The sequence below is a fragment of the Toxotes jaculatrix genome, chromosome 4 (assembly GCF_017976425.1).
Source record: "Toxotes jaculatrix isolate fToxJac2 chromosome 4, fToxJac2.pri, whole genome shotgun sequence".
Lineage (NCBI taxonomy): Eukaryota > Metazoa > Chordata > Actinopteri > Toxotidae > Toxotes > Toxotes jaculatrix.
In genome coordinates this window covers 25,115,561-25,129,125 of record NC_054397.1, presented here as the reverse complement: position 1 = coordinate 25,129,125, position 13,565 = coordinate 25,115,561, and the positions used below count along the sequence as shown (strand labels likewise).

Sequence of the window (13,565 nt, the reverse complement as noted above, 5' to 3'; positions counted from 1 at the left end):
AACCCATCGGTTTTGGATCTGGTGGTCAACACTCAGTCGCTGAAAACGGGATAAAATTCAGCTGTAGAGCGAACCTATGTGGGTCTGAGCGGGTCTTAGTTACCCACACAGAAATCAATACAGACATGGAGAACAGAGATGTGAGAAGGAAGAGCAGGAGCAAAGGAGTGTGGGCAGTGTTTCCTCAGCTGTGAAGCTAACCACCTTACAGAGGTGGAAGTATACATAGCTTCAATGTAGTCTCTCTTTGAGCCTCGTCTCTTGCCCTCTCTGCTTGAGATGAAACGTTCCCCCCAATTATGATATCAAAATTGGTAATGATATTGTTAGTAGAATGACTTTCTACTTGTTCAATCTTCAGCAAGGGGAAAAAAAGTTTAACACCACTAATAGCCGGGATGAAAGCAGCTGTGGTAAGATCACCTTGTTCCTGTACCAGCGTGCTGAGGCAATCCCTAATTTGTGATATATCTATCTACTCCTTTGCATAAATAGCTTTGTTTCAATCCTGTCTTTTCTCTCTGGAGAAGCTGCCTTCCTCTCCATTCTTATTCTGCACCATTATCTCCAGTGATGGACTAGCTCTCCCACACACTGCAGCTCATTAAACCAGTGCCTCAGCCTTCCTGCTTCTTCTCTCCCTCAGCATTTTTCCCTCTCTTCCATTCATCCTGTTTGCTTTGAAAAGGTCCTCCAGGACTCCGGCAATAAACCTTCTCCAGGATTACCGGGGACTTACCCGGCATGCATGTGTCTCTAATAGAAGATGACGTTATCTATGGGAGTGCTCTGACTGGCAGGGAGACTTCCCTGCCATGGCATTTGTCTAACCTTTGCAGGCTGAGGCCTGGCATTCGGGGACGTAAAAAGCTTTGACCTGCCTGCTTGGCAGGGACCTTGTGAAATGAAGCATAACCTACACGACATTAGCACTTGCTGACCTGATTATTGAGGACAGGAGACTAACATTAATTTCTCAAATCATTTTACATAATTCACAACAAGGGAGACCCCTAACAGTTGGAAATGAAAGCCCAGGCTTCAGGTGAACTTACAGCTGCATCAACTGCTTTGAAGCTTTGTCAAATTTTGAGGAGAAGCTGAACTTCACAATCTAGCACATCTAGTTAACATTTCAAAGCCGTGTAGAAATGCTTTTTATAAACACAGACTTATTTAAAGTTTTCTTTGATCTAAGCCTCGGTTTCTCGATGCAAAGGTTAACAATCTGCCCCCAGTGTAGACTTATGCACTGCCTAAAACCGTCCAATATGAGACATGAACTTGACATGAGGCAGAGGAAACGTTTTTTTTTTCTTTTATAAATGACATTTAAAAATAATCGAACCCAAACCCGGCGACAGCTTGAAGCTTTACACAGAAAAACAACCCGACCTGACACACGACCAGCTGTTGGGACCCGCCTGGTTGGGGTCCGGTTGCTGAACTCTAAACTCTGAACTGGTGGTTTTGGAAAGAGGACACTGCGGTAAAAGCTGCAGACAAAAGGAGCAAGTCTGCCTTGAGGCTTTGTCTCTCATTTTCCTGAAACTTTTAAGCGTGGGTCTCTCCAACTCCTCACCAAGTCCCAGGTCCTGGATTTAGCAGGCTTCCAGAGCCCCTGATGTTAACAAGGCACCAGGGAGTGCAGTCAAATGTAGAGCAGAACACAGCGTCTGTCTCCCTAAAGCCAACGACAAGAGCTCTGCCCTACTTTACTTATGCAGCCCAGAGAAAAGGGACAAAGAGAAAGAAGATAACATAAAATAAAAAATAAAAAATATATATCCCTAATCTTGAGCAACTGCAGGTGTAGGAATGAGAAGAGGGAGGTGAATGAAGAGAAACAGTATTAACAGTAAGTGTATCAGAGCCTAATTAGATTGGCTCTTAATCTAATCTGCAGAGATACTAAGTCTGTGTGATTCACTCCCTCTGACTCCTGAACAAACGCTGATGAAAACTCCAACATGTTTAACAAGCTTCTGGGCTTGTGGTCTGTTGGGTGTGTGCTTCCCACCAGCCTGAAATAAACACTACTACTATGACCTTCTATAAGCAGTCTCCAACTTTTCTACCCTTTTGGTTTCTTACATTCTCTCCATCTCTCCCCTCTACATTGGCATCTGACCTGTCCTTTGCCTTTCTGTGTCCAATTCTTTTAACCCCTTCTCTGACCTTAACTCATAACAATCTTCCTGCTTTTACCTAGAAACCATCTTCTGCTTGTTTTAGCCCAAATCTCTCCTTCCAGTGACACCTGCTGCATACTAATGCAGGAGCAGCAGACGCAGGAATAGTTTCTCCAGTCTGTGCCAGCCACAGTCCCCTCATTTCACCGGCTGCTCTGGAGTTTATCAGGCTGATCCCTCCAGTGAGACCGACTGGGTGGCTCTGCGCTATTAAAATCACACAGCAGCAACACCCTCCCAATTAAACACTGACACCTATGGGACCAGCTTAAATTAGTATGCTTTTTTTTTATACATGAGAGAGAGGCCATTTTGAGGTGAGAGATGTGTAATGGGGGCAGTGCCTGTTGGAAGAAGGAACATGGCCTTACTAAAGGCAAAAGCTATTTCTCATTTAAATAAGCATCTCTTTTTTATATGTTTTATAAATACCAACCTGACCCCAAAGTCAAAGGTTTGGATTTCTAAACACACTGAAGTAGTGTGCATGGAGCTATAGTGAGAGTGATGTCAAGAATTTAGAGTTTGGAGGACAATGTCTTGTCAATGTCTTTTTTACATATCACAACATTAGTTTGTGGGGTTACAGGTTACACTAAAAACATGCTCATGACCCACACATCCACTGTGTAATATTTCTCCACTGTAATGAAGCGGGATGCTTTCAGTGTTTCCTGCATAATCATTGTAAACTGCACATTTGGTGGACTGAAACCAGACAGGCATGAAAACAACAAGATAGCAGGGCTTAGCATTTTGCTAACTATAAAAACCATGTGTCCAACTTGTCGAAGAGGACATGCTAGCCCTTGAAGAAACACATCACTCTTATTTATTTTATTTTTTATTTCATAGTGAATCTTCTAACCTTTGGGTGGGATGACTGTCAGGGATAAAGTGACGGAGCATCACCAGACAAATGAAGGGATGAGGGATGGCAGTGGTCAGGGGGGAAAAAAGAAAACAAAAGAGGCACACTGCCGGCTGTTTAGTGCCGCACCTTTGCTCTGGGAGTGAGGGAGTAGAGAAGAGAATGGTGACACTCACCTCCTTGCTTACTCCTGTCAAGATAGATGGAGACCCTTCTGGCCAGACCTGCGAGCAAGGGGGGGGCAAATGGAAGGGGAGGGGAGGAGGAGGAGGAGGGGAGGGAGGAGAGCAGGAATGCAACAAAGCAAGCAACAAATTAGCAAGGACCCCTGTGCATGCAGACACACACGTTCACACACTTAAAAAGTATGACTTCATGAGTATTATTCCACATGCATTCGAACAGCAGAAGGATGAACAAGGCGGCTGTTTCCCAGCGTGTCTTCTCCCAAAAGACTAACAGTGATACCGGGATCAAAGAATGAAAGGAGAGAGACTGAGGCGTGAGCTGAGCTGCTGCCTCTGCATTACAAACAGGGGCTGTGGAAGCTGCACAGGGTCCCCAACCTCCAAGCCTGCAGGACACAGAATCCCAGATCCCTTCACCACAAAGCAAAAAGCGAGCAGGGTGGAGCTCCAGCTGCTCCTGCTACTGCTGCTGGGCTAGAGAGGACCGTGTGAATGTGAATGTGCATGGGAAGAAACTCTGAGCAAGGTTGACGGTAAAAAGGACCCATGGGAATAATTTAACTGGGTATGAAGTGTCTGTTTAAATAATTCTATCGGTTTAAATTACACCAAATAATGTGAAATATCATGAAGATTTAAATATACAGACTAACATGTCATAGCAAGATTTGTGGTTGTAGAGGCGTATATCATGGGGCAAACTGCTTACTGCCTTGTTCAGCCTCGCTCTTCAGGGGGAACAAACACAAAACAATATCAAAGAACCAGCAAAGTAACAAGAAGCCAGACAGACAGTGTACAGAGATGGTTCACTGATGAAAAACAGCACACAAGCATGTTACTGGACGACAGGGACGGGGTGAGGGAGGACAGGTTGTGTAGGGGTGTGTGTTTGTGTTTGTGTGTGTTTGTGTTTGTGTTTGCCAGCCTCTCCTTGAGAAACATTCACGGACTTGTAGCAACTGCCTTGAGAGGCAGAGCAGGTTTTAGCCAGCACGAAGACAGACTTGTGGAATATTTCATTGGGCTTTACATTATTAATTCAGCTGAGGCAATGCTAAAAAAAATCTTAAAAATTCAAAACACAACCATATAATTATTGTACTCCATCTGAAAGACATTCCCAGTAATGGTAATAACTTTAAACTGATTATTGAGCCAGGAGGGGAGATGGTATGTGTGAATGCAGTAGGGAAAACTGAATATGTGTGTGTATGTGTGAGAGAGAGAGATTGCAGATATTTTTGAAGTTTCCTGCCAAGTTTAAAAAAAAATATTTGAACACCATGAGTTGAAGATGGACTCTTAAGAAAAACTTTTCCTGGAAACATGTCAGTCGAGTGGCTGTTTATATTAAAATTGATGCCCCTGCTGTAGTCTGAATGCAGAAGCTACACAGCCACTGTCACTAACGACACATCCAGGATAACAAGCACACCATTAAATGTTAAAGTCTTAGTGAAAACAAGGCTTTGGCTCACTGCAGGAGAGTCCTCCGCAGAGGAAGAGGCTCTCAGGGCGATTTGTGTCGTGAGAGTCACACAGACAGTGATGCTAGTTAAGTATGTCACCTCTCTGTGGGTCCCCACAGAGCTCTGGTGACTCTGTGGCTTTGTAATGATGGAGACACATATGTGCACGCAGTGTGTGGTCCACACCGCTGCACAGATATCCAGTCAGCCAGTGAGTCAGCCAGCCTGACAGCTCGGCTCTAGTTGCTACCAATTAGCCAAATATGTGTCTTATTCTCTATGAGACTTGCTCTAAAACTGCTATCTGGAAATTGTCCACCCACACAAAACTGTTGTCACATGTGCTCACGCTAATACGCAAGGTCACGGATCAGTTTAAAACTTTTTCAAAACAGACTCCAGAGTGGTAGTCAATTATGACATTTACTGAACAGGTTATCAAGTGCTTGGATAAACATACAATCATTCCTACAGCTGTCACAGTTCCCCCAAAAACTTCCCTGCCCCAGAAACGACGGCTGAGAAACGCTCGAGGCAAAAAAAAAAAAAAAGTGGAGCAGTGGAGAGACTGAAGAGAGAGAGAGAGAGTGGCTAACCCAGCACAACACAGAGGTGGGTGGGTGTCTCTGACACAGTGTGTGCTGTGGGTGTCAGGGCTGGTTTCAAATATTTGTGAATAACTCTGCCGCACCAATTATGGAAGTGTGTCAACACAGAAGGTAAACATAGCAGAAAATCCACCAATGTATGTTTAAAATGATCAATTATATTGACGTATGACAAACAACCCTACAAGTAAAGAGTGAGTAATGACCTGTTGCACTTCATGAATTATTCTGTCTTCTGAAACAAACTGACTGTGTGACTGTATGAAGACCTTCCAACAGGTTCAACTTGCCTCCAGCTTTGTCAGATATGACAGGTATATGATGGATATGGAAAATGTGACAGTGTAAAAAACAGGCGGAGTTCATAACAGGCTTAAAATTATCTTTAAATTTGCTTTGAGTGATGGAACTAAATTCACACTTCTGATTCAAAACCTGTCACCAATGTGGCAGAAACAGTCTGAACTCTGGATTCATTTTTCATTTCACTGCATCAGGTTAAATCAGTTAATGTTTGGACAGTGTGTGACACACTCTGCTGGACTGGATGGTGTAGTGGTCTGGTCTCTGTGTGTGCTCATACATACTAACAACACTGACCTGCTTCTTCTGACAACCCACTGTGTGCTGCCACTGGAGTGTGACATATTCAGTAATCTCTGTGGTTAGTTGGCAAAGCTTCAGCATCTGCAACTTCCAGATGTTTTTTTTGACAATTTTGTGCATGACTGACAACTTCAGAACAAGCAGACCTCTATTCAAAATATGCCACTCTATTAAAAGCTCACATCTATGGTAATTAAAACACATGCAGTGCTACTGAAGTCAGTGAATTTGGCTCTAGTTTTTTCAGGGCTGGTGAGCTCTTCCACTACCTTCATGGTCACTGTGTGTTAAAGATTCTGCCATTTAAAAAACGAATGGTGCCAAAGGCTAACAATCATAAATTCTGTCACATAATTTAATTTTCACAAATCAACACTTAGAGAAGTTTTGATAAATAATAAAATTCAATCCATCAAGGATTCTTTTACTGCCATAGCTTTACATATTCTGGTGTGATCAGCAACTTAAAGATGGCTAATGATAACTTTGCTTACTGAACTTTAGGAACCTAATTCTATTGTAACTGACACTGAGTCAGTTTACTAACTTTATGACTTTTTTCTACTTGTGCTAATGTTTGTCTAACTTTGTTAAAATATAATAAAATATAAATACTGTTGACTGTTTTTACCAGAACACTCACACAGTGCCGACATCACTTTTTTTGCTAAAAAGGCTCATATGATCCAAAAAGCTGCTGCAGTTAAAAGTTGTAGGACTCAAAACTGGATGGTTCAACAAAAGCACTGGAAAACAAGAAAATGCAGTTAACTCCTGTCCTACCTGGCTGCTCTGCAGGTGGGGAGGTGTGGGAGTACGATTGGGATGGGGTGGATAGTGGGGCAGCTGGCAAGTTATTACAGGAAGTACTGCACTGTGGGAGTATGGGTGGGTGGGGGCCACGTAGTAAAATAGAGCGTTGATCTTTACTGTGAATGCTGGCAGAGGGCTGACCTCGGGTAGTGGGCAGCATGTCCGAAAGACCCTGCCAGGCTGTCACCATCTCTGGGTTCTTCTGGTCAGCGAAGTTCTTCCAGATGCGTATCGCTCCATCATCTGGAAAGAGGGAAGGGGTGACGGATAGAGACAGAAAGATAGGGAGAGGACAGTAAAGAGTGAGAGCCAGGAAAGAAAAGAGGAGACACAGTAAGGGGCAAAGGCTAAGGCCAGGAGGAGGTGCAGCCCACAGAGCCAACACTCGTTTGTATTCGTAATGGATTCGAGAAACATGTGTTAACTGTGCAGAAGAGTTGATGAAAACCTTGAACTCAGACTCTTTCAAAACACATGTGACTCGGCCATGAACACACATACACACGGAGAGTGTAGAGCATCCGTGAAAAACGAAACAAAGCAGGAGTCGCTAACCCTGAGAACCTCTCTCTGAACAGTGTAGCTGAAACAGAGCTAAGACGCCGAGCTAAAGATAAAACACACCCATGCACTCTGATGAGGAAGCTATTACAATGCATAAAAGTCTCCACTTGATTTACATTCAGCGTTTTCCTTTGTTAATGCTGTATATTTTTTATAACCGCTTTCTTCCCTGATATCTTTCAGAGCATGGAGAACAGCTGAGTAAGTGCACATTACACTTTGATGAGATGAAATGTAAATGTTTTAATTCCTGAGCTTTCATCAAAGTTTCAGGAGGTGCGCAATGAAATTTAGCATTCAGTCCTCGTGTAACGATACACGACGACAAAACAAAATAAATGTGTGTTTCTGTGTGTGTTTTAATGTAGGGCTGTTTTCTACAGTTCCTCTGGGTTATGAAGATAAAGCCACGGAGGGTAATTGCTTTGTTCTGTTGATGAATGATGATGAATACACACGAGTGTTCTGTGTATGAGCGTTTGTGGGGGGTGAGAGTCAAGTGTTTTAAGGCTCGTTGCTGCTCCAAATGAGTCTCTCTGCGACTGGCACTGTGCTGGTGGGCGTGAACAGTTGAGAGCTGCTCACTCACGGAGAATTTTTATTAATTTCAAATTTCAAATTTTCACTCCGTGCAGTGCTGCATGTTCTCGACTTTCCCATGTGAGTGTGCGTGTGTGGGTGTTTCAAACCTGTTGCAGTGAGCAGTAAGGAACAGTCATGTCCGTTCAGGTACTCCATGGCCGTGATGCGAGTGTATCGAGGGTTTCCGTTGTAGAAGTAGTCCAGCCTCTCGCCCTTCTCCCAGTCCCAGAAACTGCAACACACAAACAGTCCTCACAATATAAACCATGCGTCATTCACATTTTAAACCATCAAGGATGAAACGGAATCATTTACAGAACGGCCCTCTAGATATAAAACTGATTTTCTATTTCAGCCTGAGTGTGTGTCATGTGTCCCTGACCAGATGCTGTCCTTGTCGGCCACGGCAATGCAGGTGTTGAAGGGGTGGAACTTCACAACAGACGGTACTCCAGGGTTGCGGTTGATGAATATCTGATCATCCAGACGGGAAACACCTGTAATGGGAGTGAGTGGGGTGGGGGTGGGGGTGGGGGTGGGAGCCAGAATGGGAGCAAAAGGAGAAGAATCTCATTAAAAAAATCCCGGGTTTGATTCCTACTGCAGCTGGACAGACCCACCTGCCATCATCAACTTGCGAATTTTCACACTTATACAGAAAGAGGCTCCTGCACATACAGTTACAGTTACATTACAGGTACTTTTTACACTGACACTGTCTGTGGCTCAGCTCCAAGCACACTGCCTCGTACTGAAGACATACATCATCTTTACAAATGAGTCTCAAATACATAGTTTCATTAAAAAAAAAAAAGGCTCAATAAATTCCTAAAACGTCTGGGCACTGTAGTTTTTATCAACCATCATGCAAACAGGAGCAAGTGTTTTTGTTGGGGACTATTTTCAGCAGTGGACTGATACACATGCGGCAGGATTGTGTGTGTGCGATTCAAAATAACTATGTGTGTGTGCATGGTAATAAAGGAACATGTTCCCCAGTACAACAGTTCATTGATGTGTTTTTAATGAGGTTTAAAGCACAGAGGAATCAGATATGTCAGGCTCTGGCTGCACGGGCAATAACTGTAATGTCAGTGCTGTTTGTGGTCTTTTCAAAAGATTTGTTGACAATAAGAAAATGTAGAACTCTTGTGATTTAAGATGTGAGCCACCCCTTATACTCGAAAACCTGAAAACCTGAAATGTTTGATGTAATCAAAGGCTCTGGACACATAAAACTTATCCTTCCCAGCATTTTAACAGTATGGGCCCCACTCCTGGCTGCTCTACTGAAACTCAGTCTGTTCATGTGCATGTTTACTTCAGACAGATGTACAAAGATCACATTCTTAAATACACTGGCTGCAGCAAGACATGTACAGGCTTACAGTACTGTAGGTGAGGATGGCTAATTAAATTTGTTGTTTTCAATATATTTCCTAAATTAAGATGGAACCAGATAATGCCAGTGGGGAAACTTTCGAATGTGTAGCTACAAACAAAACTGAGCAGATATAAATAAACAGCTAGAAGGCATTTCTAACACACTTTTACCACCGGAATGAATGACTAAGTATGGGAGGAAAGTAAGGACTACAGCATTGCTGTAAAGATGGTGCAACTTGAGGCAAAGCAAGAAAAAGGAACTAAACATATGACAGGAGATTCGAGGCAGTGAGAAAAACTGTCTAGATGTGAACCCCTTTGGCAGGTTCTGATGCGAGTGTAACACTGTGCCAACGCGCCAATGCAATTGATAAGTTCACTGCCTCACCATATGTTGTCATGGCAACAACACACGTCGGTTTGCCAGCCTGTCCTTGACTACCTGAATGCACCCTCGAGACCGCCGTAATGAGATGAAGAAGAATGAGGAAAAATCCATCAAGAATTCATCACAGATGCATTTGTGATGGAAAAAATGCAGTTGGAGGGAAAAGCAGATACAAGAGCAGGATCATCAGCATCGATTTGCTTTTGTTTGTGCTGTTTGATGGCACATTTGATATGGAACTACTGTGAAATCTGAAACTGCCCTACGGACTTAAGAACTGCATGGTGATGTGGTTAATTTTGCATCACACACAAGAAGAAAAACCAAATTAAATCAGGTTTACAAGCCAAAACTATTTCTGCATCCCTTCTTCCCCCCTTCTTATTCGGAGTTTTGCTGCCTCCTTCTCGCTTCCTCCGTCCTAAGTATTTCTCTCCCTCCATCTCACCCTCCCTTTTCCTCCTCTCCTCCAGTCTTGTTTCTCCCTGGAGGGAACAGACTGAATGAGGGCAACCCTACTACTTCTCTCTTTCAAAAAACTGTGAGGATAGAGGGGAATTCAATGATTTAGTGAGCAGTCAGAAAGAGAGGGAAAAATGTGCATGAGCAAGCCTCAGCTCTGACGCCAATTGCCTCGTGACTCTGTGTGTGTGCATGCACGCATGTGTGTGTATGCGTGGAGGGGGCTGCCAATGACGTTGGGGGCGTTAGCTATTCTGTTTGAGAAAGCTCTGATTTCACTTGGGGAGTCTGTGTGTGTGCTGGCAACCTGGGCTCTTTAATGTGTGGGTTTGTGTGTCTCTATAAGTGTGTGAGGGGAGTCCTGTGACTCACAAACAGGGTTGTTTCTGACTATGGATTGAAATCAGTCAATCCCCTCTCATCACTGCAGATCATCTGCACACTCATTCACATGCCTGAAAGAGCTGTACACCTGGTGTTTCCCAGTTTGACCTTTTGTTTTTTGGATTTCATCCACAGTCTGCTTTCATCCAGGCCCCACAAACATTCAATTAAACACGATTCTGGCAAAACACTGTGTTTGACACTGCTGACCACAGAGCCACTAATCAGGAGGGACTCTTCTAAAATGGGAAGATTCCCATTCTCTAAGACGAGGACTATTTTCTGTCCATCATTAATTGTACGTTCAAGTAGGTGAGCCTGGTGTGTGGAGTCCCTCATGGCTCATTTCTTGTACCTCAGACCACTGGCCAAAAAATCTGGAAAATAACAAAGATGCCTACATAAAAGCAATATTTATTTTTATACCGTACTCTACGTGTGCAGAGTTGCTGTATACTACACTGAACAAATAGACATCACTGTGCCTCAGTTCTCTGAGGCTAAACAACAGTGAAGGTTGCTCATGTTAAATACATCACTTTTTTCTTTTTAAACCTGAAGTGTTTGATTGTTTTTTTTTCTCACTTGGGGGCAAAAGAACTTCACAACAACTGAAAACACACACATCTGATATTTTCAGAAAGTTGCTGTGGCTAATCTGTTAGCACACAATTTCCTATTTTAACATCAGGCTGACACAGAGCAAAGTTAGCTTACTCATTTGAGCTTTTATTTTTATGCATGTTTTGTTATAATTTCAAATATGTATGTTTCATCTTTTTTGAGAACAGTACAGTACGTTTTACATAGTTTTTCAGCCTCTTGTTATTTTATTTTCTCACACTTTCCCATTTTTATTATCTTTGCTATTTGTAATTTGGATGCTCTGTTCAAACGTTAATCAAACTGAATTGCCTTGTGTATAAAATCTGCTCCATTAATAAACTTGCCTTTTATAAGATATGAGAGAGGTCATGTCACGTAATGGCAAAGAGATTTAAACCTCAGGTGACATTTTGATAACTGGTTAAATTTAATTTGCAGTTAAAATTCTTCATTCATGGTGCAGTCCACTGTTCTTTTCACTTGCAAACTTCTCACATGTACATTTCCCCTCAGGGATAAATGAAATCTTATCTTAAATAAGTAAGGAGACTCTTCTTGCCAGACAGATTTGTTAAATATAAAAGACTTTTTGTTTATAAGTTTATAAATTTATGAGTTTTACTAAAGCGTATGAGGGAATACATCTGTGTTTGTGAGCTCACTAACCTCTTTGTGTGATACTCCGGCTCTGCCTTCTCACACGAGCATTTCTGAGGAACCTCCACTGCCGCTCCATCCTCACCTGACTCTCCAGGTCATGCTCCTCTGGGATCTGGGACAGAGACAGACAGATTCACATCCTCCAACATTTCTAAGAATGAGACGATCATTTACAACCTTAGTGAAAATACAGAAATACAGTGGCAGTGGCAATACATGTTCTGAGTGGAACCCATCAGGCACAGAAAGCATTGAGAAAAACCTGGTTTAAATTCCAGAGGCCATGGCTGCTGCACTGATTAATGCTAAAGGGGCGTCATGGAACTTTCTAATCTGGGTGTGTTTGTCTTACAGGAAACCAAGACACACAGAGCAAACTACACTGACTGTTTGAATAAACTGCATTGGAAAAAAAAAAAAAAAATTCTAGCTGCTGCCTTAGCAAATATGGCAGGTGCCAGGATCCTCTTGGTGGCACTCCTCTCCTTGTTTTTGTATTATCACTCCCTCTTTCCCCCTTATTGGACTTCCAACCCTTTCTTTCTGTTCCCTCCTTTTCTTGAAGAGAAAAGCCACATCTGACAAAACCTCTCAACAAACCATTGAATTTCTGTTTTATTTCTGCGATATGAGAACGATATAAGAATAAAGAAGAGAACAAAAGTTGATATCAACCATAAGAGTTCTTAGTTTTTTTGTAAACAGTTATATTCAGTGTAACTCACCAGAATGCATTGTATATATATTTGAAGTGTGATTAACATGTATTTCCTTCCCCAAGAACAAGTAAAGTTGATTTTATGACTATTTTGTAACCTGCAATGTTTACATCATGGATGTAAACAACAGGGGGACACTAAATGGCACCAATTTATTCAAATGAAAATTACTCCAGACTGAAATTGTTTATACAGATATTTGTCAGTTGGGTAAATGTGGGCCTGAGCTGTAACTGTTCAATTATCTTGAAAAAAAAAATAGTAAATTTGAAGTTGAAGCTCTGTACCAGCTTTCTTGAGTATTGGAGATACTGCAGCTCTTTTTAGAGATGAGGGACAGATGACCAGAAATAAGAGAGGAATGTCTGGTGTCAGTTATTAAAGAAGACAGGGCAGGCAGAGAGACTTTTACTGTGAGTAGGAAGAGGATCTAGCTTGCAGGCAGATTATTTAGATTTACAAATAAGACCAGATATTTCTGCTACAGCTGGGAGTTTGGAACTAGATAGTGAAGAACAGAGGGGAGCATAAGGAGACAAATCAAGTGAACTGAATATAATATTGTTTGATGAGGTCAATTGCTAGGGAATATTTTCAATTTTGGCATTAAAAAAGTCATGAAGGCACAACATTGAGTAACTGAACACAACTGAGGTGTTCGGTGGCTGTAAAATATTGTTTACAGCGGAAAACAGGGCTCTCGAGATCTCTTCACCTGATCTGATTAGATTTGAGTAATAGTTAGATTTATCTGTGGAAAGGGAATCCTGATAATGAAGTGTGTGGTTGTCATTCATATCTTTACGAATAACAAAGCCTGTTTTTGCATAAAGGTATTCCAGGTGATGGCCTTCAGCTTTAAACTTTAATAATCCAGGGGTAAACTAAGTGGCAGAGAGGGTCTGAGTCTGAGCAAGAACATTTCAAAGAGTATAGGAGCAAGACTATTTAAAAGACTACGAAGTCCATCATTGTAATAAGAGACCAGTCTGTCTGGGGTGGATAAGTTCTCTTTGCTGGGGACACTATCAGTTCCACTAGGAAGAGCAGATAAATCCACATTG

The 13,565-nt window shown here is 42.3% G+C and overlaps 1 protein-coding gene across 5 annotated transcripts in view; it reads right to left on the bottom strand.

Annotated features, from left to right (window-relative positions):
• rptor (regulatory associated protein of MTOR, complex 1) overlaps positions 1-13,565 on the bottom strand; it is a 158,578-nt gene that overhangs the window by 11,166 nt on the left and 133,847 nt on the right. For 2 of the 5 annotated variants that reach the window (XM_041036578.1, XM_041036579.1), the window contains exons 26-30: positions 11,789-11,894; positions 8,279-8,393; positions 8,004-8,128; positions 6,868-6,993; positions 3,240-3,287 (exon numbers count right to left, since the gene is read on the bottom strand). In XM_041036578.1, the coding sequence (XP_040892512.1) occupies positions 3,240-3,287; positions 6,868-6,993; positions 8,004-8,128; positions 8,279-8,393; positions 11,789-11,894 (520 nt within the window). The remainder of the gene's footprint in view (positions 1-3,239; positions 3,288-6,867; positions 6,994-8,003; positions 8,129-8,278; positions 8,394-11,788; positions 11,895-13,565) is intronic. The other 3 variants (XM_041036580.1, XM_041036581.1, XM_041036582.1) reach the window with 3 other exon arrangements.